Source organism: Dermochelys coriacea, chromosome 1 (genome assembly GCF_009764565.3).
Source record: "Dermochelys coriacea isolate rDerCor1 chromosome 1, rDerCor1.pri.v4, whole genome shotgun sequence".
Lineage (NCBI taxonomy): Eukaryota > Metazoa > Chordata > Testudines > Dermochelyidae > Dermochelys > Dermochelys coriacea.
In genome coordinates, this window is record NC_050068.2 from 56,009,784 (window position 1) to 56,035,022 (window position 25,239).

Below are 25,239 nucleotides of genomic sequence, written 5' to 3' on the forward strand. Positions count from 1 at the left end.
ATGCTGGACTTTCTGCGCTGTAATGCGAAGTTCTGCTTGGAGAGGATATATGGCCAGGTAAATTATTAGTTTCTGATTTCCCTGTGGATCTTTCTGTTTTGTGTACGATGGGCTCTAGACAGTCTAAGTTGATCTGTTAAAAGAACGAGGCTCTCACTGCTGGTGTGATAAAACAACTCACTCACTCCAGCACAACCTAGAGCACCTGCCCTGCACAATCAGCGAGCAGACAGCAATACCATGGTAAGTGTCTTTCAGCATTACTCTTCTTTTTATGTTCAATACCTAGTTTCTCAGATCAGATTTAAACACTAACTATACTGTATTTTATGATTAAAATATATTTGTCTTTCAGTCAAGTCTTCAGGCTGACATAAGCGCTTTTAATTTCCTGCTTTCATCTATCCTTTAACCATATCAGTGCTGCATGATCCAAAAGAATTCAGAGTAACTGAAAACAACTTTCTGTAACCATTCTTAATTGCACGCTGGCTTTAAAGTTTAGTTAATATGTTTTCTCTATGGAAACTAGAACTACTGCTGTGTAGAGAACAAGTCTCGGGGAGTTTTGCATGAAGGCAGGAATGAGCAGTGCTATTAAATAAACAAACTTAACAAGAAATGGGGGAAAGACATAATTGTTTCCCCAAAGGGGTTGTCATTTCATTTTACTTAACCAGCCCATTAAGGGCTCTTTTCCCATGTTCAATTGGCATAATGCTAATGTCTTCTCTCCCATAGTACGGATTTATCAACACCTGCCTGAAATCTCTAATTATAGAGAAATTTGGTGAAGAGACATGGGAAAAACTCAAGTAAGTATCTGATCCTTTAAAAAGAGCAGTACTGATGACTTGGGGCTTCCATCATGGGCGCCAAAGAGGATTAAAATTTGACTGTGTCCTGTTGACCATTATAAATACAATTCAGGCCCACACAGCTCTATGTTTCACTGCTACAATTAATTATGAGCCGAGCGTGCCAAATTCTGGGTTGAGTTACATCCCCGCTGCAGCTGAGGGAGTTGTGTTCAGCATAAATCAGAACAGAGCCCATGAGAGGCAAATTCATCCAAAATGTTATTTACTAACGCCAGAGGAGTTACACCGGAGAGCGATTTGTCCCTGAGATACATAATGCCCTTACCTTCTGCCGCCTTAACCTTCTCCCTCCTGTAATTCATTTCTAGTATATCATAATATCATTTATCACATACTGTAAAACTAGCCCCACGTAATTTCAATGGAAGCGTGAGACTTGGTTTTTTACCTGTTGGATTAGGCAACAATAAATAAGAACATAAGAATGGTCATACTGGGTCAGACCAAAGGTCCATCTAGCCCAGTATCCTGTCTTCCGACAGTGGCCAGTGCCAGGTGCCCAGAGGGAATGAACAGACTAGGTAATCATCAAGTGAGCCATCCCCTGTTGCCCATTCCCAGCTTCTGGCAAATAGAGGCTGGGCACACCATCCCTGTCCATCCTGGCTAAGACCCATTGATGGACCAATCCTCCATAAATTTATCTAGTTCTTTTTTGAACCCTCTTATAGGCTTGGCCTTCACAAGATCCTCTGGCAAAGAGTTCCACAGACTGACTGTATGTTGTGTGAAAAAATACTTCCTTTTGTTTGTTTTAAACCTGCTGCCTATTCATTTCATTTGGTGACCCCTAGTTCTTGTGTTATGAGAAGCAATAAATAACACTTCCTAATTTACTTTCTCCACACCAGTCATGATTTTATAGACCTCTATCATATCCCCCTTTTTTATAGCTTAAAGTGAGCCACTTTTCATGTTGTTTTATTGACTTTCCACGGCCTTTCCTCTTTTGTGTGGAGGAGGAGCGCCAGAGGCAATGGTGGACAGGGGCAACCTTGGAGCATCATACCACTAGAGTTGTGTGGCCCTGGGGTAGGGAGCGAAGAACCAGGACTTCTTGGAGCCAGTGCAGAGACACAGGGTCTCCATGCAAATGGTTCTGTGCTGGGCCTCTAGCAGATCTCCCAAGGTCTAAGCAGATCCTGGGATATTTGTGACTAGGGAGTGGTGATCACATCTTCCCGAATGAATGGGAAAGCTTCCATAATGGAAATCTCATGCAGGTTACCTCCGTACAGCCCTATTTCACAGCTAGGAGGAATAGTCGTGCTACGAGATCACAAAGACTAAATGTATAATAAGGGAGAAACACTCATAAGCTTTACAGCATATTATTAAGAGAGCTCATTACCTTGTCTTTGGAAGTGGTCTTGTTCATGAGGAATACTAAATTATAAAATACCACAGCAACGAGCACCATAGAAATGCCTATACTAGTGGAAACATTAATAGTGAGTTCTCACACTTGTAGTTTCTGAAATGATAGATCAGATGGTTGTTTGTGGTGGTTAGATCAGGTGGTTTGCATGGCATGCACTTCCATTCCCTTGAAAAACATTCACATTGACCTGAAGTGCTGCTTAACCTAATATTAAGATGAGACACACAGCCAAATTAACTTAGTTACATGGGTGTAAATCTGGAGTTATTTACACTGGTGTATCTGGGAGCAGAAGTTGATCTGAAATAATAGACAGGGCCCTTGATGCAAGTTTGAACTATCACAATTTGCACAAAGATTCAAGAATCAACTTCTTGGCCTCTGATGCCTGCTCTAGCGAAGCAGAGTGTACTGTGACATTTGCAGAGTTTTTTTGGCTCTCTTCAGCACACACACATGCTTATGTTGGGTCTCACATACATCACTGTCTAAATCTGGCAACTCCTCTTATGTTGGGCTGATAATAGTTTTATCGTTCAGAATTTACTTGCATTCTGCCTGCAGGCCTGCCAGAAATACCCAAGTTAGTCAGACTGTTCTCCAATTTTCCACTATTAGCTACTAAAATGGTTTTGCTTTAAATGTTCACCACACAGGACTCATATACAATAATGCTAATGCATCCTGTGAAGTGATACAATACTCTAGAGATCTCCCAGTGCAGTGGATTACAGTATAGCAGTTCACAGAATAGAGGACAGGAAACACGCTTAAAACTCTGGAGAATGAGCAGAAAGGGGCACAAACTAGCGCGAACACTAATCCATGATCCCAAATAAAGCACTGGAGAAGCCTGAAAGACCGCTAGGACAGGGACTGTCTCTTTCTCTATTGTTTGCATAGAGCTGAGCACATGTATGGTGCTCACTAAAGCAACAGTAAAAGTCAGAAACAGAAAAAGTCAAAGTAAAGTAAACCAACCCTTGGTGGCTGGGTTGGGAAGAACATTGAATGTACTGTGCATGTCACCAAATCTGACTGATATCATGACTAGAAAGACAAGTCAGGTGAGGGAATATCTTTTACTGACCAATTTCTGTTGGTGAGAGAGACAAGCTTTCAAACTGCACAGAGCTCTTCTTCAGGGCTGGGAAAGATACTCCCACTGCCTACTGCTACTGGCTGATTTATAGAGGGGAGTGATGTTAGGTCCTGTTTACACAGGGAGCTTTTCCTAAGAGAGAAAGGCTTGTTGTGTGGGCTAGGATTGAGCAGACATAGGTTCAAATCTCATCCTCTACCGGAGGCTTCTTATGTGACTGTAGTCAAATCACTTAGGCCAAGAGCTTCCAAAAGGCACTAGTGATTTTCAGTGTCCAACCTGAAAATCAGGCCCCTTTGAAGTGTCTTTAAATTGGGCACCCAAAGTGTAGAATTCCTGAAAATCTTGTCCTTAATCTGTGCCTGTGTTCCCCACCTATAAAATAAACAGGCTTATTATCCTCTTCTCATTCTTTGTCTATGCAGGCTGCAAGTTTTTCAGGCCAGGCACTCTCTCTTACTATGTGCTTGTACAGTGCCTGGAACAATGGGGCCCTGATCTTACTCAGGGCCACTAGCTGTTGCTGTGATACAAACAGTCCCTAATCATGGTAGCTAATAACATATTTTGAATATAGAAATTGTTTGTTGGTTTCTACATTGTTTTCTTAACCAGAGCAGGCAGGAATTGCCCTCTCCTCTTGTCCCCCTCTCCCAAAGAACAAGCATCTAGCTCTGCACTGGTGAGGAAAGGGCCTAGGATGAACTGGTTTGAAGCCCCTTCTCTAAAATATTAAGCATTAATACAGTTTCCTTCCTCACTGACCATGTGACTATCTTCTTCCACCCGCTTTTAAGTTTTAATAACCAGACTTCTTATGGCCAGCACAGAGGAACTCTTCCCTTGCATTCAGGTTCCCCTCTGTGCTCCTTCAGACCCGGCTCCAGGAAATTCTAGGCTCACGTGCCAAGGAACAATTGGGAGCATTCAGTGACTTTCTGCTTTGCTGCTGCAGTTTCTTCTTGGGGACTTGCTCACATAACCATATGGAGATTTGGAATATGCTGGAACCTTCTTTCTCGGTAACTCTGGTCTAGTTTCACTGTATTCAGTTCTGTTGATGGATGGATTGGTTTCAGGCAGTGACCAGTCTGAGTGGTTTCCCTTCTGTGTTATCATAAATCTTAATTTTCCGGGTTTTTTCAGAACACAGGCAGAGGTCCAAGACACCTTCATGACTTACACTGTGTATGATGACGCTATTACTCTGAAGCTGATCCAAGAAGCCTGCAAAATCCTGGGTAAGGACTGCTCATTACCTGATTGCTGGCTTATTGAGCACTGACCATTTACTCAGTGCTCTTCACACTGACACTGTCCCTGGCTGGCCAAGAGGCCAGATCACAATGCGCCCCCCACTGGATGCACTGTGGAGCTGCACTATACAAGGGGAAGCTCTGGTAGGGCTCATGCAACATCTCCTGGGGGCTGCGTAGCATGAGGAGTGTGCAAGGTGTGTAGGAGAAGGATGAGGCAGTGGGTTCTCCCTCCTTGCCCAGCTAGCTCTGGTCCATGGCTCAGCCCCCTCTTTTTGGAGTGCCTGGCTGGGGGTGGTAGGAGCCCTGCAAGTCTGGTAGCCTTTGCGCTGAGCCTGCCTGCTGCACATTGCTGCATTTGTCAGCACTTTGGAGTTGATTGTCTCCGAGTGCTGGGTGCTCCCCAGAGCAGCTGCATTAGGGGCCAGCCAGGGAGCTGCTAGTCCTGTGGAGCTTTTCCATTGCGCTGGGGCTGAGAGAGATCTGCAGCAGTTTGTTCACAAAGGGCTTCCCAAACTGAACCTTGCTATTTGTTTGTGGAAGTGGGAAGTGACCCCATAAATGCACTTGGAGGCTGGAGATCAGTGAACTCCAGGAATCCCCAGAGCTGGCCCCTTGTTTTCTCCAGCCTCCTACAGAGGATACCCCAGTATAACCCTCCTGCTTACATTAGAGGGCTTTGGAGACGTCCCTGTGGCTTCTCCAGAGAGAGGCTGTTGCTGGGGATGGAGGGGAGAGAGGATGACTGGAGGAAAGAGGGCCACTGGCTTCTCAGGTCTAAGCACAAAGCTTTACCCCCTTCTGCCCAAACCTTCATAAGAGCAGTGACTCCGAGGTTCTCGCCAAGTGAATTTGAGGTGAGATGTGAGACTTTCACACATTTAAGTTTTGCAAGCTTTGTTGTCATGAGGCACTGATCAGATGATACACTATTCTCTTGGCATTTGGATAAGAGGTGCTATAGAACAGGGTGGGCCTAGCTGGTGGGTTACTGAAAACTACAGTCCCAAAAGAGAGCCATCTCTCTCTCTCTCTCTCTCTTTTCTTAAATGTAGAAAAATTCACTGCGATCCCTGGTCTAAAGCATGGCTGTTGCAGGCAGCTATATTGGGATGTAGGATGTGTAGCACGATACTAACCCCAGGAGTCAACATGGTCTTAAATTACTCCATCCTGATACCTCTTATCTGTTTCTCTTATCCACGAAAGAGCTGTTTTACTATTGGGGATTAGGGAATCCACAGCTCTGTTTAGTACCAGCCTTGACAGTACGGCTTAATCAACATGGCAACAAACACAGGGATATTAAGGAAACAGTGGCCTGATAAAGTGGAGGGCAAGCAGCATAAATTAAATGAACTAGATTCTAGGGCCTGATTTCAAACTCATTTACCCTAGTGTAAACCAGGATTAACCCCACTGAAGGTAATGGATTCCACCAACATACACCACAGCCAACATTTTCTGCTGTAGATGTGGCCATAATATCTCTTTGCTAGCTTCATTAATGTCTGGTATATTTAAAGTCAAAAATAGACATAACTCTGAAAACTGTCCCCACCAGTAGATCTGGGTGAATAATGGATCTTTGGGTTCACTGACGTCTCAGTGTAGATTGAATCAAATATGAGAATTTTGAAAATTTTTGATTAATTGAAATGTTGGAAAAAATTTCAAAAGCCCAGTTCAACATTTTTTGTTTCAATTTCAGGTATTTTAACAAAAGTAAAAGCAGATTAGATTCACAAACTAGCTAGCAGAAGAGGAGGTAGTGGTCTCCTTATAAGCTTTAGCCTAGGAGTAAAGGCACTTTCCCGGGATGTGGGGAAACCTGGCTTCAATTCCTCCTCTTCCTAATGTGGAGAAGGGTTTTGTAGTTAGGTGTCCTGCATTGCAGGAGTAGCTCCCTAACCATCAAGCTATAGAGTCATTCTCTTTCCCTGACTCAATGACTATTTATTGTCATTCACAGTGGCAAGTCATACTTATTCACGAATAGTCATTGGGCCAGGGAAAGAGAATGACTCTTTAGCCTGGTGGTTAGGATAGTCACCTGGATTTGGGACAACCAAGCTGCAGTCCCTGCTCTGTTGATTATTTACAAGAAGTGGAACAGGAGAGACAGGGAGACCCATAACAGTGTACCCCACTGCCTAGGGTACTGTCTTCCAATGTGGGAGATACAAGTTCAAATCTCTTCTTCCTATCAGGTAGAGGAAGGAATTGAAGCCAAATCCAGAAGACAGCTCTAAGCACTAGGCCATAGCTTCTAAGGAGAAGCCAACCACTTCTTCCTCCATCTGTTTTGTGACTCCAGTCGGAAACATTTTTTTCAATTTTTGGTTCCGTTGAAACGATCTGGCAAACTCGACACAAATTTGCAAATATCTTTGGGTTGGCCAAAATGGCATTTGTCAGCAAATAAACTAGTTGCCAGAAACATTTTCATCCAGCTCTACCCACCAGATCATAATAATTTTTATAATAGGTCACGTGGGGGCCTTGGCCATTTGCCTGTGTCCATTTCAGACCTTAAAGGTTGGGTCAGGTCACAGGGTATAGATAGCATTGCACAGCTGTAAATCCGAACATCTTTTACACAGATGTGTCAGAAGACGAAGTGCTGAAACTTTTTGGAGAATATTTCTTTACTTTCTGTAAGATGTCTGGCTATGATCGAATGCTACAGACTTTGGGAGGGAATCTAACCGAATTTATCGAGAATCTAGATGCCCTTCATAGTTACCTTGCATTGTCTTACCAGGTACTGTCTTCTTTCTGTGGATGTAAATTTCTCTGCTCCCTGGCAATTTTTCTAGTTCTGTGCTTTATGGAGGAAATCCTCTCCCTACCATCCTGCTCCTGTAAGAAGATGGGGAATCCTCCCCATCAGCCCACATGCTGGCAGTGGAATTGAAAGTCTCAAGCTATTCCACCCTAAAGGGTTTTAAAAACCCATCTCCGCATGGCACTGCCAGATCCTCGAGCTTTGCCCTTCTCGTGTCCACTCTGGTCCATCCCAAGTCCCCCTGGAGGTAGCCACCCTGGAAGCCCCAAGGGAGCTGTACACCCCTCTCTATGTTGCTTTCCCAAGGCTTACCTCTCCCCTTTGCAACAGCATTGCAGTGGTTCTTCTGCCAAAGGAGTGTGCTTCTATGTGTTGGAAGGATTTGCCCCTAAATGCCTAACAGCAGATTTGCAGGTACAAGTGAGAGAGTTCAAAACATCCTGTGGCCACCTCTGGTTCTTGTGTTCACTAAAATGGCATGGCAATGATGGAATGTGCTGAACCTACCCCAGCATCCCATGAACAAATACTCAGAGTGCAAAACCAAAAATCCCTCAAGCAAACAAGAGACAATGCCCTAGTCCAACAGGTTTGATTTTTTTTTCATGCCAGTTTTCAGTTTGCTGATAAGTCTTTATGTCTTTGAAGTAATTGATGAAATAGTGGGCCAGACCCTCAACTGGTATAAATCAGCATAGCTCAATGACATCTCTAGGACAGATGACTATGCAGGTGTACTGGGTTCTCTCGTCTCCTTACTTAGGAAATGAATGCACCATCATTTCGCGTGGAAAAGAGGACAGATGGGGCAATGTTACTTCACTACTATTCTGACAGGAGAGGCCTGTGTCATATTGTCCCAGGTAAAACCAATATTATTTCATTCTAGGCCATCATGTGCTCTCAGATATCTGTCACCCAGGGCTCCCTGGGACTTCAGCACTTTGAGTCCTCACCTTCAGGGCCATGTTCAGTTCCTGCATCTCTCTGCTCCTCTCTCTTTTCCCTTTTGAAAAGTTAGCCCCTTCATGCTTTTCTCCAGCTGCACGTTACTCTTCTCCTTCTTGAAACCGTTCCTTAAGACACACTTCTTGCAAAAGGCCCATGACTCTTAGTACTCCCCTACATGAAGCATTAACAAAAGGATGCTGGAATATTTAGTTTAAAAGGGAGTTAGACAAAAATGGTGGGACCAACAGAACATGTATTGAATGCCACCAGTCACTTTGTTTTCCATGTTGCTTTAGCAGTACATTGTCTGTCTAGATTATAAGGTGTTTGGGGCAGGGACCAGTCTTCTTGTTTGTAAAGTGCCTTATACTGTTGGGGCATGTTGTGCAATTGCTTACTTACCTCGTCCAGCATCAGATACAGCCGTGCCTCAGTTTCCCCTCAGCAACTGGGTAGTTAATGTGGTTTAGCCTGCTGGCCAAACTGCAAGGGCTTCTACAAGAAGATTACAAAGGTCCAAAACAAAGGGTGTGTGTGTGGAAATTGTCACATGGTTCCTGGCCTACAAATGAATGAATTATCTTAATTATGGGCTGAACCAGAACCAGGGCCTTACTTAGTCTGTAGGCTCCCTTAAAGGGCCAGCATATCTAATGACAGTGCTCTATAAATAATAATAAGAAAACATTTCAGTGCTCAACCTCAGCTTCTGAATTCAGATGAAGTAGCTTCCTTTCCTTCTGCTTTAGCAGATCATCTCCAGTGCAAGTTGGTGGATCCATATTTGGCTGCTTAATATGGGAGGGAGGAGACTAATGTGGGCCTGAGGTGGGCCTGAGATATAAACTTCAGCTGTGAATCCATCTCCAAGTTTCCCGATGCTCAGATTGAGGATTTTGGTCTGGAATCATCTCTAATGTGAGAGTGGAGATGGTCAGAAAATAGTTTTCTCCCACAGAAATGCTGACGTGGTTTCTCATGCCCCTAGTTTCTTCTATGAGCCAGGCTCCCGGGCTGGACTAAATCTCCCATGATACACCATGGTCTCTCCTCTTGCTCTCACCTCAGTGCATCATGGGAGATGTCTACCCGATAGGGGAGAATAGGACCATGAGGCATCCAAACTACAACTCCCATGAGGCACTAAGGTGGCATGGAGCCCCATCCAGTCTGCCTGACTCTAGTCCTAGGCTTTATTGTTGAGACCACCCTTCTTGGCTTATTTGGTGCACTTCAAAGACAGTATTTGGACCCTCTAAGGTTTTTATGTACTGTTATGAGTTGGGTTAAATCTTGTTCTAGGTTGCGTTAAAACTGATGTGCGAATGCACCCTTCACTTGAGACAGTGGAAAGAGATAATTAAGGCAGGTGGATTGGGGACACCTAAAACAGGCCTAAATAGAGTCTGCCCAGAAACTAGCCCCAGCTAGGTGGAAGCAGTGCTTAGTTTGTAACGAAAGAGGTGCTGGGGCGCAAGCAATTAGGTGCGAGAGCTCAAGCAATTTTTTTACATTCAAAACTGATGCAGCAAGCCCAGAGGTGCCAGGGCTATGAACTGTCAAGCCTAGAGGTGCCATGGCCCTGGCACAAATTAAGCACTAGGTGGAATGTTCCACTGCATAATTGTTCCCATCAGATGAGTATGTGAAACAGACAAGCTGGGATACAGACACAGAACAAAGAGACAGACTATGAGGCAAAAAGCACAAAAGCAACAGCCTGTTGTGTGTATGACCTGGGAAAAAGCTACAGATGAATGTTTTAGATCTGGTGTTGGCTAGAGAGGCTTGGGACTGTAAGTTAAGAAATTATTCTTTTGTTTCTGGTTCACCCTGCATTTGGAAGAGCAGGACCTTTCCCATTGCTTGTTAAAAGCAAGTTTGCATCAAAGAAAATACCAGACTCCATCATCAGTTTTTGCCCCCAACTGGCACATCCCCATGCCTCTGAACTTTGATTAGTGCTTGGGTAGAAAATGGACAAGAGCCTTAAGCTGTTTCTTCCCACAGAGAAGAAAAGCACAAATGCTTGAGGGGTGACAATTTTATGAGCATTCCCTGAGCTTCCTGTCAGGAGATCCTTTCAGAGCAGCTGTGGGGCTCCCTTCCTCTCATGAAAGGAAATTGATGGGGGCCATAGAGTGTGTGCAGGACTTTAGGTTTGATCTATGTGCAAAGTTGCACTGGTTTAACTAAAGGTATGTTTTTAAACTGATTTAGTTAAATCAGTGCAAACCCCTGTATGGACACACTTAATTTGATTTAAATCTGGTTTATAACTGGTTCAGCTTGCATTGGTAAATTGAAAAACACCTCTTTAGTTAAACCACTGCAATGTCTGTGTTTAGGCCAGACCTGAAATACAGGATCTTATGAAGTGTGTAAGTCCCATGTCCCACCCACTTTTGAAGAGACAGTAGTAATGAGATACTGGGTTTTTAAAGGGCAACATTGTTTCCACATGTGGGAATCAAAATGGGAACATATGATTATTAGTTTGTGTGGGTGGCTTTGTTAACTTGATAAAATCCAAATTGTTGCAGGGTCACACAACTGGTGCCCAGCGACTACTAGGACGGGGACTCTATAAATACCACAGACAGATAGAAATCTGCATAGATCTAACATGTCAGCTGAACATTATGCTCATTGGTTTCCATCGGGGTAGGACACCCATTTTGCTTTTTCATTCTAGAAACAGAATAATAAAAGTTACCTTTACCTACAAGGTGCACTTTATGAACAATTTTAACTCCAGGCCAAATACAGAGTCAGAGACTGATCTCAGTTACACTGGTGTAAATTTGGAGGAATTCTGCCTTCACTGAAGTTCCTTAGGATTTATGCTGATATAACAGAATCAAGAATATGGTCTTCAGAATCACTGATGTCAGTGGGATTGCAGCAGTCAAAATCAATGTAGAATCAGGTTATAATGTTACTTTGTGTGACATCTTTCAAACCAATATATTAGAGAGTATAAATAAAACAATGGTGGAGATTGCTGAGAGGTACAACTTAGGCAAGGAAGAAAAGAGATACGGAGCCTAAAAAGTTTTGCTAACACAGATAGGTCACCATATAAATCTTCTGATTCAGGTATCATAGAGTCCGTTGCCAAAGACTTCTTCAACAGTGAAGTGACAATGGAAATTCTTACTCAGAGTGAAGAAAAGGAGCGCACTGGGAAAAAGGAGCATGTGATATTTCTTGTTCTGCAGAAGACTAAAAGGCCAAAGAGAAAAACCAAAAAGACAACAAATCCAGAAAGTGGAGACTCCCACAAAGATAAAGAGGTGCAGTAAATCATGTATGGAAATGAGGGAGGTTTACTTACAGTTTTCTGTGCCTGTCTGGTTTCTCTTAATTTACAAGAGATATTTTTAAGGCAAAAAGAAAAGGAGGACTTGTGGCACCTTAGAGACTAACAAATTTTTTTGAGCATAAGCTTTCGTGAGCTACAGCTGAAGTGAGCCACAAGTCCTCCTTTTCTTTTTGCGAATACAGACTAACACGGCTGCTACTCTGAAACCTGTTTTAATGCAAAAAATCCACACATTCTCCCTTTCAGTTTAGAGCTGGATTGAGGATGGTGAGTCTGAGTCTATCTTGCTCCTATGTAAAATGAGGGCAAAGTGAACGTATTTCACAGAGATGTAAGATCTACACCAGGTGCAAGGCAGTGGGGCATCAGGCCTGTAAAGCTCTGGATAAGTCACAGGTTAGAGTTCACATCTGAGACTGAATAATCAATTAAATAAATAATAATTTAAAACGATGTGATATATTGTATTTGAGAAAGAGCACGGGATCATGTAATTAAAGACGGCCCTGTGCACAATGAAGCAAAGTGAAGGTTATAAGTGCAACCTTAGCTTTAGCATTTCCTGTCTTTTAAGTGCTTAACAATTCAGCCTTAATGTTGTCTTAATATAGTGTGTTAAAATGTACAGTTTGTATGAATCGTTCACACACACGCAAACATTCTCCTCTCTTTGACTGCTGCTCTCCAGAAGGCACTAGCCGTAGCTTTTCAGACAACGAAGGAGAACTATTCTGCTCTCTCGTGCTGCCCAGAAAAGAAATCCCACTGGGATATTGTGAAATTTGGGGAAGGTGAGTGTACTAACCTCCATTGACAGTGATCATAATGAGATATGGGGCTCAGCTGTGCAGACAAATGGACACATTCTCAGGAGGATGGCAGCCTGTGGGATATAAATATAAAATATAAATATAAAATAAAAATATCATGCCATTTGGCATTTGCGGATGTACAAGTGAGAGAGTTCAAAACATCCTGTGGCCACCTCTGGTTCTTGTGTTCACTAAAATGGCGCGGCAGCGAACCAGCTGAGCAGCGGGGACAGCAGAGCAGCTCACAGCAGGAGTTTGCCTGGGAGTTCGCCTGGAGTGAGCCCAGTGAGGCTTACATCTTGCCAACGTCTCTGAGGAAGCTCATAGTAGGTAGGTGATATGGAAGGGGGGGGTTCAGCTGTTGTGACCTGCACTGGATGTGCCATGTTTGTCTTTCTTCCACAGGACAGAAGCGACTTTGTCTGTACAAAGTGCAAGAGATGGCCAGCCCTCTGTAGAGATAGAGGTGGTTAGGGACTATTTAGAAAAGCTGGACGTGCACAAGTCCATGGGGCCGGAAGAATTGCATCCGAGAGTGCTGAAGGAATTGGCGGCTGTGATTGCAGAGCCCTTGGCCATTATCTTTGAAAACTCGTGGCGAACGGGGGAAGTCCCGGATGACTGGAAAAAGGCTAATGTAGTGCCCATCTTTAAAAAAGGGAAGAAGGAGGATCCTGGGAACTACAGGCCAGTCAGCCTCACCTCAGTCCCTGGAAAAATCATGGAGCAGGTCCTCAAAGAATCAATCCTGAAGCACTTAGAGGAGAGGAAAGTGATCAGGAACAGTCAGCATGGATTCACCAAGGGAAGGTCATGCCTGACTAATCTAATCGCCTTTTATGATGAGATTACTGGTTCTGTGGATGAAGGGAAAGCAGTGGATGTATTGTTTCTTGACTTTAGCAAAGCTTTTGACACGGTCTCCCACAGCATTCTTGTCAGCAAGTTAAGGAAGTATGGGCCGGATGAATGCACTATAAGGTGGGTAGAAAGCTGGCTAGATTGTCGGGCTCAACGGGTAGTGATCAATGGCTCCATGTCTAGTTGGCAGCCGGTGTCAAGTGGAGTGCCCCAGGGGTCGGTCCTGGGGCCCGTTTTGTTCAATATCTTCATAAATGATCTGGAGGATGGTGTGGATTGCACTCTCAGCAAATTTGCGGATGATACTAAACTGGGAGGAGTGGTAGATACGCTGGAGGGGAGGGATAGGATACAGAAGGACCTAGACAAATTGGAGGATTGGGCCAAAAGAAATCTAATGAGGTTCAATAAGGATAAGTGCAGGGTCCTGCACTTAGGATGGAAGAATCCAATGCACCGCTACAGACTAGGGACCGAATGGCTCGGCAGCAGTTCTGCGGAAAAGGACCTAGGGGTGACAGTGCACGAGAAGCTGGATATGAGTCAGCAGTGTGCCCTTGTTGCCAAGAAGGCCAATGGCATTTTGGGATGTATAAGTAGGGGCATAGCGAGCAGATCGAGGGACGTGATCGTTCCCCTCTATTCGACACTGGTGAGGCCTCATCTGGAGTACTGTGTCCAGTTTTGGGCCCCACACTACAAGAAGGATGTGGATAAATTGGAAAGAGTACAGCGAAGGGCAACAAAAATGATTAGGGGTCTAGAGCACATGACTTATGAGGAGAGGCTGAGGGAGCTGGGATTGTTTAGTCTGCAGAAGAGAAGAATGAGGGGGGATTTGATAGCTGCTTTCAACTACCTGAAAGGGGGTTTCAAAAAGGATGGCTCTAGACTATTCTCAATGGTAGCAGATGACAGAACGAGGAGTAATGGTCTCAAGTTGCAATGGGGGAGGTTTAGATTGGATATTAGGAAAAACTTTTTCACTAAGAGGGTGGTGAAACACTGGAATGCGTTACCTAGGGAGGTGGTAGAATCTCCTTCCTTAGAGGTTTTTAAGGTCATGCTTGACAAAGCCCTGGCTAGGATGATTTAACTGGGACTTGGTCCTGCTTTGAGCAGGGGGTTGGACTAGATGACCTTCTGGGGTCCCTTCCAACCCTGATATTCTATGATTCTATGATTCTATGAATATAAATACTGGAGGCAGGAAAACAGTCCAGATGATACCATTGATTTATGTACGGATAGCAGAGTTTGGACTTGGTGAGAGGTTTTCTTGTTTAAATATGATCAGACCATAATTTGCAATTACTTTATTTGCCTCAGACCCTGTTCTTCATTTTCATTGATGTAACTTGATGCCTGGGTCTCTATACTCATTGTGGGAGTTTTATGATTTTTTTTCCTGTTTAAATTATTTTAAAAATACTATAGTGAAATGGGACTGGCCACTCAGCCATAGGGGCTGGAACTAGGGCTACTGGGGGTGCTACTGCACCCCCCGGCTTGAAGTGGTTTCCATTATAGGCAGGCTTTACAGTTTGGTTCACTGGTTCTCAGCACCCCCACAAATTTTTTGAGCACCCCTGCACGCAGGAGACTGATAGAAGCATGGAAAGGCTTTCACTTCTAGGGGTGTTTCTGTGGCCAATGTGAACAGACTTGATCCCAGTCTGCTGTCCCGGTGTGAAGTGGCCACACCACAATAACCACCAACACAACCTTGCAGGCAGGCTCTGAAGAGAAGTCAAGGACTGGAATAAACAGGAAGAATTAATTATCTTCCTACTTTAGCGGGGGTCCCACCCAGGTCAGTTCTGAGGTACTGTTGGGTAGATTATTTTACTGCTACCCACGCTGTACCTGTTCCGTGGATAAACAGAGGCCCTCATTCTTGAGGACTGTGAATATGGCACCTTACAGCATGTCCAAATTCATACGCACTGAAAGCATTGTGAATGAATTTCATGGCAGTGAAGCAGTAATACTGCTTTAGCCAAGCACAATAGGGGCACGGGCTGTGCACACTCTCCATATACCGCTCTGCCAGCACGCCGCACTTCTGGCCTGTAACGCATTGATACTCCAGTCTAGCTACTCTCATAAGTCAAGCCAGCTAATTGTGCAGCAATTTTTAAAATGTGCATTGCTGGTAACTAGGATGAAACTGCCCATCTTGTTCGCCTTTAAGTCAGGATTTGAAGAGGTGAAAGGCTAATGTGCTAACCTGCTCCCCCGCCCCCTCACTCCCGCTCCATTCCCGGCTGTGTGGCAGTTCTAAATGTCTGGGAGAAGCTGTGTGGTTCCAGTGTGAGCTCTTTCACTGACAACTAGAAAAACAGGCCATTAGTCACACTTTGTCATCTGCAGGATTCTAAGCACCCCATCCAATTACTGCTGCTACTAGCTGGCCAAATGCATTGTTGACAATGTTTCTCTGTGCTATCCAAAAGGTTTTGTTATGAAAAAATGCCGTATCAAAAATGACTGAAGTAGCCTTCAGCATTACACAGTGCAGCTTTGTATAGCAACGGTAAGGGTATTTATGTTACTGTGACCAAGCGCTTTCTCAGCATTTTCTTCACAAATGCTATTTCAGGGGTTTAATATATTGCCCATAAAACACTGCTGTGGGCAGAAACTTGGCCTCTGAGGTGACTTTTCAGTTTGATAGTGACTTTTTTTCTTTAATTTGGGAAATTAAAATCCATTTCGCCCGTGTTCATTTATATTAATGACTGTGAGGCAGCGAAGAAGCTCAAGCAACACACTTAGATACTCAATTCTCCTGTTCCAGAGAGCGAGGGCTTATGTTTTAGTCAAGGAAAACAAAGCACAACAGACAGTTTGTCCCACATTCTCAAAGGTATTTTGGTTCCTAATTTCTACTGATATCAATGGACACTGAGAGCCTAAATACCTTTGAGGCTCTGGGCCTTTTTGTCTAGATGCAAGGACCTGCTTTCTCTCAGGCAGTCTCTGACTTCCTCTGCATGCAGATGCCTTTTTTTGGTTTGTGCCTGGAGCACCTAGATAAGATTGTTGCCAGGATCTCTGCATTTGCAAGGGACAAGGTAAAGTTTCTGCTCATTGTCACAGGGATTAAGTAACGAAGTTCAGCCTATTTCAGGCAATATTAAAAACCTCATCATTAGACTGTGCTTCTCTCCATATTAAAATAGATTAGAGCTGGTTGAAAGATCTTGGATAACATTTTTTGATGAAAAATGTCTTTTTGATCAAAAAAAATTGTGAAAAAATGTCCATGTTTGTTGAAATCTTTCAGGGTTGTTGAAAGTCTGACAACATACATATTTTGACCCCCCAAAAAATCCACAATAAACGTTGATGAAAAATAAAAAATATGTTCCTCAAGGCTTTTCACAGAAAATAGAGATACATTTTTGACCAACTGTACAGCAGAGTATGATGGACTGAGGGCAGTGCTTAATTTATGCCAGGGCTGAGCACCTCTCAGCTTGCTGCATCAGTTATGAATGTAAAAAATTAGCAAATTAAGCACTGAATGAAGGGAGTTTTCCAAAGGCAGAAAGGGCATGTATGCTCCCAATTCCTGTTAAGATTCCATGCCCAGATTCCATCTGTGCCTTTGAAAGTCTTCCCCTCATTCCTTGTGTTTGTTTTTTTGCAGGGAACCTGTCACATAATTTTGACCCAGTTTATCCAGAGAGGCTTTGGGTGGAAGAGAGAACATTCTGCAATGCTTTTCCTTTCCACATTGTGTTTGATGAAGAAGTAAGACAGCCTCCTGGTCGGAAGCTTGTAGCTAAAGATGTTATGGCAGAGAAAACAATCTAAGGCCTGGATCCTCAGCTGCCATGGACGTCATGAAAGCTGGCATTAGACTGATTTACAGCAGCGGAGGATCTGACCTTAATTGTTCTCTCTCTTGCCTTATGTTGGACATGAAGGAACATCACATTTTGTCTTGATATTTGCATGTGCATAATTAAAATTAGAATTGGCAAACACCTGCCATCTTAGTCAGTGTTCCCACTGGCCAATGGCACATCAGGACGGTGTGTCTGGTACCCTAGGGGCACCCATTGTTAACCATCATGAATCTCTGTGTTGGGCTTTACTGCACCATTGCTGCCTGCCTCCCACGTAGCTGTGCAAGAAGTACTACTTAAACTGAGCTAAATACTGCTGAAGTTACATCATTTTACCCCATTGAAATCTATGGATCTGGGCATACAGATGAGTTCAGATCTGCTCCCAAGGACACCTGTGAAAAGATCTGACCTTATCTGTATGCCCAGATCCATAGACTTTACCCCACCCTCAGCAGCTGTGGAAATGCTAGGACTGCACATTTCTTGAGCTCCTGTCACCTCACCTTGAGTCCTCCCAGCCCTAGGTCTCTATCCCCTCCTTGAACTCCCTAAGTTAGTTTCTATTGGGCGTGGGTGGGGAGTGGGCTCAGACAGACTCAGGCTAGAAGCTTGGACTCTGAATGTGTGACCCCGGATGCTACCCTGAGCAGTCTTTCTTGAGATATCAAAGCAGTAGTCCCTGGTCTCAGACTAGTGAGGGGCTGGACACATATTTACTCAATCCAAAATTAAACAGGTTTTAAATTACCCTCTCCCCTCCCCATTCCTTTGTTTTTGAAAGAGTTTTTAGTTTTAACCCAGGTTTATGATTTTCCTTCCTGTCCTTAGCTAAGGATCAAGCAGGCAGGTGTGACCATTCAAAAGTTTGTGCCAGGACTACGGCGACCAGGGGGCAGAGTGGATAAATACTTTACTGTCGTCCATCCACAAGTTACCTTCACCATTTTCAGCATAAGGAAATTTATCAACAGTCAATTTGTCCTCAGAGCACACAGAGAAATGTTGCCTGACTCACGGAGAAACCAACCCATGCTGAAGCTCCGAGGTACTAACTTACAGCTGCTTTTTACTGCTGCCCAGCATATGTGGGGGATAACCAGGCAGAGAGGAGTAGCTGAAAAGCCTGGAGGTTGAATTTTCTTAACTATAATTTTACTTTTGGAAAACTGGGCTACGTGTCCCTCAACGAATGGCTAGAGCATACTTTATCAAATCGGTCATAGTGTGGAGCAAACCTTAGGGAGAGATTCTCTCGTAGGCCACCTCCTGTCCCAATCAAGCTCCCAGTCACAATTGTGTGACCTTTCTAAGGCAATATGCAAGGCTGGGATTTTTGTAAGCACTGAGCAGTAGCCTAACTCTGCTCCCATTGAAGTTTTACTGTAGAGATTAAGTGTTTTTTTTAAAATCCTGCCCCTAATGCTTATTTACAGCTAGTGTGGCTTCTTTTTGATTCCAGCAGTTTTTTACTGGTATCCAGGCTCATATTTCTATGAAGACCCTGGATGCTTGTAAAAACTCCTGGCAAAAAAGAGAAGAGCCAATATCATTTGACCAGCCTGCTCTCCATGGATTACCAGCAAGTGCTGTGCTGGCCACCAGTGTTCCACAGCTCGTGAGCCACTCAACTAGAGGTCACAATGAGAGCAATTTTTTAGGAATATGCTTTTGTTTCTTTTTGCATCATGCCCAACCGTTGTATATTCCACAATCACATACTAACCCTGGCTTGTGTATGCAGACTCTATGTTAGTTTATAAAAATGCCAAGTATTTCAGGATTTCCCCTAAAGTGTCTCAGTGTGTTGAGGAAAGTAATACTGCACGTGTCTGAAAAATTAACCGTAGCTGAATTGTTTGTTAATTTTATTGTAGACTCATGTACAGGTTGGGAAAGCTTTCAGGCAGGGAATATGTAGGGAAGTAAATCAAAATGTGTTGGAAATGCTACATGCCTTTCTATTCAAAGGACAAATGATCTGGATGGAGTCCATACAGTGCATGATGTACCTGTGTTCACCAAAGCTCCGCAGTTTAGAGGAGCTGGAGGAACAAAAGATGCACATTTCTGACATTGCACAACATGACACAACAAGGGACCTCATTTTCCTGAACCAGCAGCGTCTGGCAGAGATAGAGCTGTCCAACCAGCTGGAGCGAAAGAAGGAAGAGCTCAGGATCCTCTCAAAGAACTTAGAGGCTGAAAAGAAGAAAACAGAAACCTTGCTGTATGCCATGCTGCCGAAACATGTAGCCAATCTGCTCAAGGAGGGCAAAAAGGTGGAAGCAGGTACTGGGCCTTCATTATCACTTACACTCTTCAGGTTCAACCAGTGTGGCTGGCCTTAAAAACTTTTCAGTTGCCTTTATAATTGAGTATTCCATGGGCATTCCCTTCCCCAGTCACTGAATAAGAAGATGCACCACTACCATTCTCTAACCCCAAAGGCAAAATTGTGCAGTTCTGAGAGGGTGAATGCTCTATCACCAATCAAGAGCAGGGCTGGTTTCACGTGAGGGTAAGATGTGCACTTGTGGATTATATGTTCTTTTGATTTTAAGCTGGTAACTACTAAAACAAGAAAGGTTGATTTCATAAGCCCCATGCAGCAAAACACTTAAGCAGGTGGTCAAACATTTGCAGTTGTATGAGCAAAAAACATTTGCCCATGCAAATCAAATGGCCATCTAACACTGCCCTTAACTTCTGGCATCTACCTAATTTACATGCACCAATTTAGTCTGTGCCTTTAAAGCTGAGCTTCAGAATTTGACTGCACAAAACTGTGAACTTGAATTTAGAGTTACTTAAACTCTTTGCTGAAAAATGGATATTTTTCAAAACAAGGTGTAAAAGACATTCTGGGTCCCGTCCAGCAGTCTTAATGGGAGAGGTCTGTTCATAGTCACTGGGGTATTTGCATAGTTTTATATAAGTACATTATAGGAACCATATTTTTTTTAAAACCCAGCTAACGGATTAGAAGAATATTGCAAACAGATAAAAGATACAGCTGAAATGTGGCCATCTATGATAGTATAGCTTTAAATATTCAGATTGGGATTTCAGTGGAGCCTTCTGAAGTCAGGTGCCCACATCCCATGGAAATTCAATGCAATTTGGGCATTTTAGGTTCTTAATTTTAGGCCTGGTCTGATGCCCATTGAAATCAATGGGAGTCTTTCAATTGAATTCTGTGTGCTTTGGCTCAAACTAGTCAATAGGATTTTGTCTGGGAGATTACAGAAATCTATTGTCAACTTTTATTATTGACGTAGTCAATAACAGTGGATGCTTTTATAAAGAAATATGCATCTCATATCTGTTTTCTCCCTCAGGGGAATTTAGTTCCTGCACGATTCTCTTCAGTGATATAGTGACATTCACAAATATCTGCTCAGCCTGTGAGCCTATCCAAATCGTGAACATGCTGAATTCAGTGTATTCAAAGTTTGATCGATTAACCAGTGTTCACAACGTGTATAAAGTAAGTGTTTCTGTTACTTGTGTTCAGTGCTGTTCTTTAGTGCACTTTTGTTTCCCACATTTGCAATTCTAAAGAGAGGCTAAAATGTAGAAGAATGGCTATCACCACAACACACAATTTGCCTTATTGTCAAACTTTTGAAATTAAAATTTGGGGGAGCATCCCACCTCCCTACTCTCCCAACCATGAAGGTTCAGGGACTGAGAGTTGTCACTGGAAAGTATATAAAACTTATGAAAAAAGATTTCATATACAGCTAGTGTTTAGACAGCTAATGAATCCAACCCCCAGTTACTTCAATGGGAGAGCAAGGCACTCAGCACCTTACAGGACTGGGCATTTTGCTTTCCAGTGAACTCAACAGGAGCCTTTCCATTGACTTCAATGGGCTTTGAATCAGGTCCTTTCTGACTACTGCATTTTTTCCCTTGTCTGTCAGGTTGAAACAATAGGCGATGCATACATGGTAGTTGGAGGAGTCCCAGTACCTATTGCCAGTCATGCAATAAGAGTGGCCAATTTTGCATTGGGTATGAGAACTGCTGCCAGAGAGGTGATGAACCCAATCACTGGAGAGCCTATTCAGATATGAAACAGGTGAACTCAGTTTGATACAAAGTACTGCACTTAAGTGCTTTGCTGAATCACAGTCTAAGTGTATGAGTAGCTTTAGCAAGAGTTTAGGTCCCATGCTGTGTTTGTACAGTGCCTGGCCCAAAGGGGGCATGGTCTGTTACTTGTATTCTGGAGGTGCTATGGTAATACAAATAATAATGCATTTATGTGCTTTGCTGAAATTGGGCCTTTAGGCCTCAATCCTGCATGGTGCCGAGCACTAATCTGGAATCTAGCAAAGCACTTAGGCACATGTTCATTAGCTTGCAGGAGCAAGTCCATTAGGATCTGCTGTATCTTTATTGGCATCTGTGTCTGTACATAATTAGCAAGTCAGTTAATGGCTCCCGAATAAGAACAAAAATAGTTGACCCTGATTTATTCCAACCTTGCCTCTCCTTTGTCTGAGCTGCTTAACACAGGGCAGGGCTGTGGCTTTTTTCCTATTAGTTGAGAAAGTATAAGCCATTTTACAAATCATTACTGCACAACTATAAAAATGCAGTGTGAACTATTACCAAAAAGGACCAATGCCTAATCTAGAGGAGGGAATAGTATTGTAGAAAGAAGAATGCAGGGCGTTTTCTATAACCAGTTTTTATTAGTATTTTCTTTGACAATAATTTACAACAAAGCAGTGAGATAACATCCAGTTTACAGAGGACAAAACTAAGTGTGAGTAGATTGAATGACACATGTTGTATGCGTAGAAGTAAGGTGTATTCTGAGACATTGATACAGTTTCCATTAGGCAATGGGCTACTGTCCATAGGTGAAATTTAGCCCTTTGCATAGGATGAATTTCACCCTAGTTGAGCTGCGTGCATCTGTTCTCTGGTGGAAGAGTGCTCTGATTTGTTTTCTTGTTTCAAGTCTTATTACAGACCTCAAATGCTGGTAAAAAGCTACACTTTTTACACTGGTCAATGGTTAAATCCCTTTGGGTATATTTTCAATATGATGCTACTGCTGGGAGTTGTACCAGTTTAATTGCCACATGGCAGGTTCAGGCTTTACCTAGTAAGATGCAAGATAAAGTTCAGCCCTGGTGTGAACAGGTGCCAATTTCCCACTGAAATCAACAGGATACTGTGCCCACTGATACTGAATACCTGGATGGAACTTGCCCAGCTATCCACCCAGTCTGGCAGTGCCAGAAATAGAAGCGTGCTATACAGAGAACACCAGAAGATGCAGCCAGTCCTCCTTCCATTGTTTGCTGAATTGTCATATCAGCTCCTTTTTCTGGAAACCCGTAAGACAATTTTTTAGACTTGCTGTACCTTAAAAGCGGAGTTTCCAAAATATACTACACATATTGTCTTCAATGGTCTTTCTAGCACGGCTACTTAGTTCCCAGAATGGGGGAAGAGACTGCTCAGTACTATCCAATGGGGCGGTGGATGGGGATGGGCTGCTGACATCTTACTGATGATCGGGATGAAGAGCCAATATGATTTTCAAAATATCATGTTGGTTTTATACTGACAGATCAGAGTTGGGATCCACACTGGACCAGTTCTGGCTGGAGTGGTTGGTGAGAAGATGCCCAGGTATTGCTTGTTTGGAGACACTGTCAACACAGCTTCTCGGATGGAAAGTCATGGACTTCCTAACAAAATCCATCTCAGCCCAACAGCGTTCAGGTAGTGTCAAAAGGTTAAATAATAATGAGACCCAAAACAACCCAGAATTCTTTTCCTCCTTCTCTTCTGCTTATAGCATTAATAACACAAACAGTTTCTCTCTTGGACGAGAGCCAATGTAGGCAAGGAACACCAACTCCACTTAGCTCACAGTACTTTTCAATCTGGAAACACACATGATAAAGTTTCATTTTCACACTTACTAATAATCTCAGAACAATTCACTGAGGGATACACTTTAAATCTGAGTGCCTAAACTGTGATGCAACAGTGCCCGTTGCTCAAGCAACACCCACACAAAGTGCCTGTTTACAAGCACTTTGCACATACACGGTTTGATTGTGGCATATAGTCACAGCTCTGCAATGACAGGGTGAAGAAGGTGCGGTCCCCAACTAGGAGCTTCTTTTCAGCCACACTGCCTCTCAGAGCAACAAGTAATTTACATGAATAGCTTTTTAACATGGCAACACTTCCTACCCCAAAATAATGAATAAAGAGTCTTATCTTTCATTGCTACCCCCAGCAAAATTCTTGTGGTATTTAATGACAGCTTTGTCTGAGTAAGAGCTGAAGGATTGGGTTGACAGTCAACATAAATGTGATGTTATGGACCATAATCATAATCCAGTCTACTCATGCATGAAAACCAAAGAAGTTCACAATCAAATAAATACCTGAAGTCCCAATCCACTTGCATTACCTAAATACCCATCAGGATTTTTATGCATTCAATCCAAGAAGATTTTCCTGCCAGAAACCAACAACAAGCAATTTGTGGGATGAAGGTATTGCTTGTTTTAATGTAGCACAGGAGAGATGCTATCAAATAAGCTAAACAACTAGGGGATGTTTAACTCTGCATTCCTGATACAAATTTATGTGTGGCTTCCGATTAAATATGGAACTTTGGAAACTCTCGTGATGAACATTCTACATTTAAAGACTCAAAATGTCCCACCCTGTCAATAATTACTGTAAAGAACAGTTATAATCTGAAATGTAACTTTATACAAATGACACTGTCTTAACTAAACAGAACTGCTCCGTATACAGTACATCCTCAGGAGCACACTTGCTAACTGTACTAACCAAGTATATTCTATTCCTTTTCGCACTGGAGAGCTAACCAGTTTTGGTAGCGGGAGCTGGATTCCTTTCTGACTCATGCATCATCAACAGATTTGTTACATTTCAGCTGCCAAATCTTTATTACTGGTGATGATGCACGAGCCAGAAGAGCAGAGACTAAATGTGCAGGATTTGCACGGAGGGAAAAGATTTACCGGTGAAGTGAGCACAGTTGATTTCGAGCCACAAATATTGACCCTCCCATTATTTTCACAGGGTCACTTTTCTATGCTTAACTGCACGTTATGTTAACAGGGAACTTTGCCCACCATGGCCAAAGATGCAACTGAAGACAGACTGGTTAGGTCCCAATCCTGTGACATGCAGTGGATGGGCAGGCTGCTGCCCCTGGGTGGAAGTCAGGTGGGGTCATTGGTGTTTTCTGGCATGCAGCTGGCTGCCCAGGCACTACACATTGCAGGATTGGGGCTTGAGTACCTTCCTCTTTGGAGAAATGTCTTGAGTAAGTTTGAACAATCATGTAACATTTAAACAGCGCCTCTTCTGTTCTCTACTTTCCCAGCGTAAACAGCCTTTACAGAAGAGCGTCTAAGTTAGGCTCTTATTGTGAATATTCATGTGTATAAAGGTAAGCATGTGCGTAAGTATTTGCAGGACAGGGGTCTAAGCTTGATGCTCCTATGTAAAGGCCAGGGGAAAGTACAAAATATAAGAGAGGCTGTTCACATGATAAATATCTGCTCATTGTGACATTAATGAGACTAATCATCTGTGTAAAGCTAAGCATGTGTAAAAGTGATTGCAGGTCAGAAGCTTAGCCTCTAGGCCAACCCTAATTAGAACAATGAACTTTTGTTTTGATAGTGTTGTTCTGTTTACAAAAACAGCACTAAAAATGCACCCAACCCTACAAATATTGTTCTGCAAAATTTTTCCTTCATCCTTCTCACTCCAAATCCTGCCTAGACTTCTTTGTCCTAATGGTTGTCCCATGTCTTCCATTGTGCAGATATCTACAAAATCAAGGCTTCGAAATAGTTGAAAGGGGATAAATTGAGGTGAAAGGCAAAGGAAAAATGACCACCTATATCCTGAAGCAGAATCTATATGCTACTGAGAATGAAATCATGGGGAGAGCAGAAAAGCAGCACTCCAGTCACATGGATCAGATGGGTAAGCTAA

At 43.2% G+C, this 25,239-nt stretch overlaps 1 protein-coding gene across 1 annotated transcript in view; it reads left to right on the forward strand.

Moving 5' to 3' along the window:
- LOC119863238 (guanylate cyclase soluble subunit beta-2-like) overlaps window positions 1-25,239 on the forward strand; it is a 35,655-nt gene continuing 10,416 nt past the window's right edge. The window contains 14 exon segments of the mRNA XM_043505095.1: window positions 1-57; window positions 742-815; window positions 4,511-4,605; window positions 7,224-7,384; window positions 8,172-8,271; window positions 11,459-11,655; window positions 12,373-12,475; window positions 17,013-17,116; window positions 18,046-18,262; window positions 19,186-19,506; window positions 20,556-20,704; window positions 21,144-21,301; window positions 22,816-22,965; window positions 25,067-25,230. Coding sequence (XP_043361030.1) covers window positions 1-57; window positions 742-815; window positions 4,511-4,605; window positions 7,224-7,384; window positions 8,172-8,271; window positions 11,459-11,655; window positions 12,373-12,475; window positions 17,013-17,116; window positions 18,046-18,262; window positions 19,186-19,506; window positions 20,556-20,704; window positions 21,144-21,301; window positions 22,816-22,965; window positions 25,067-25,230 — 2,050 coding nt within the window.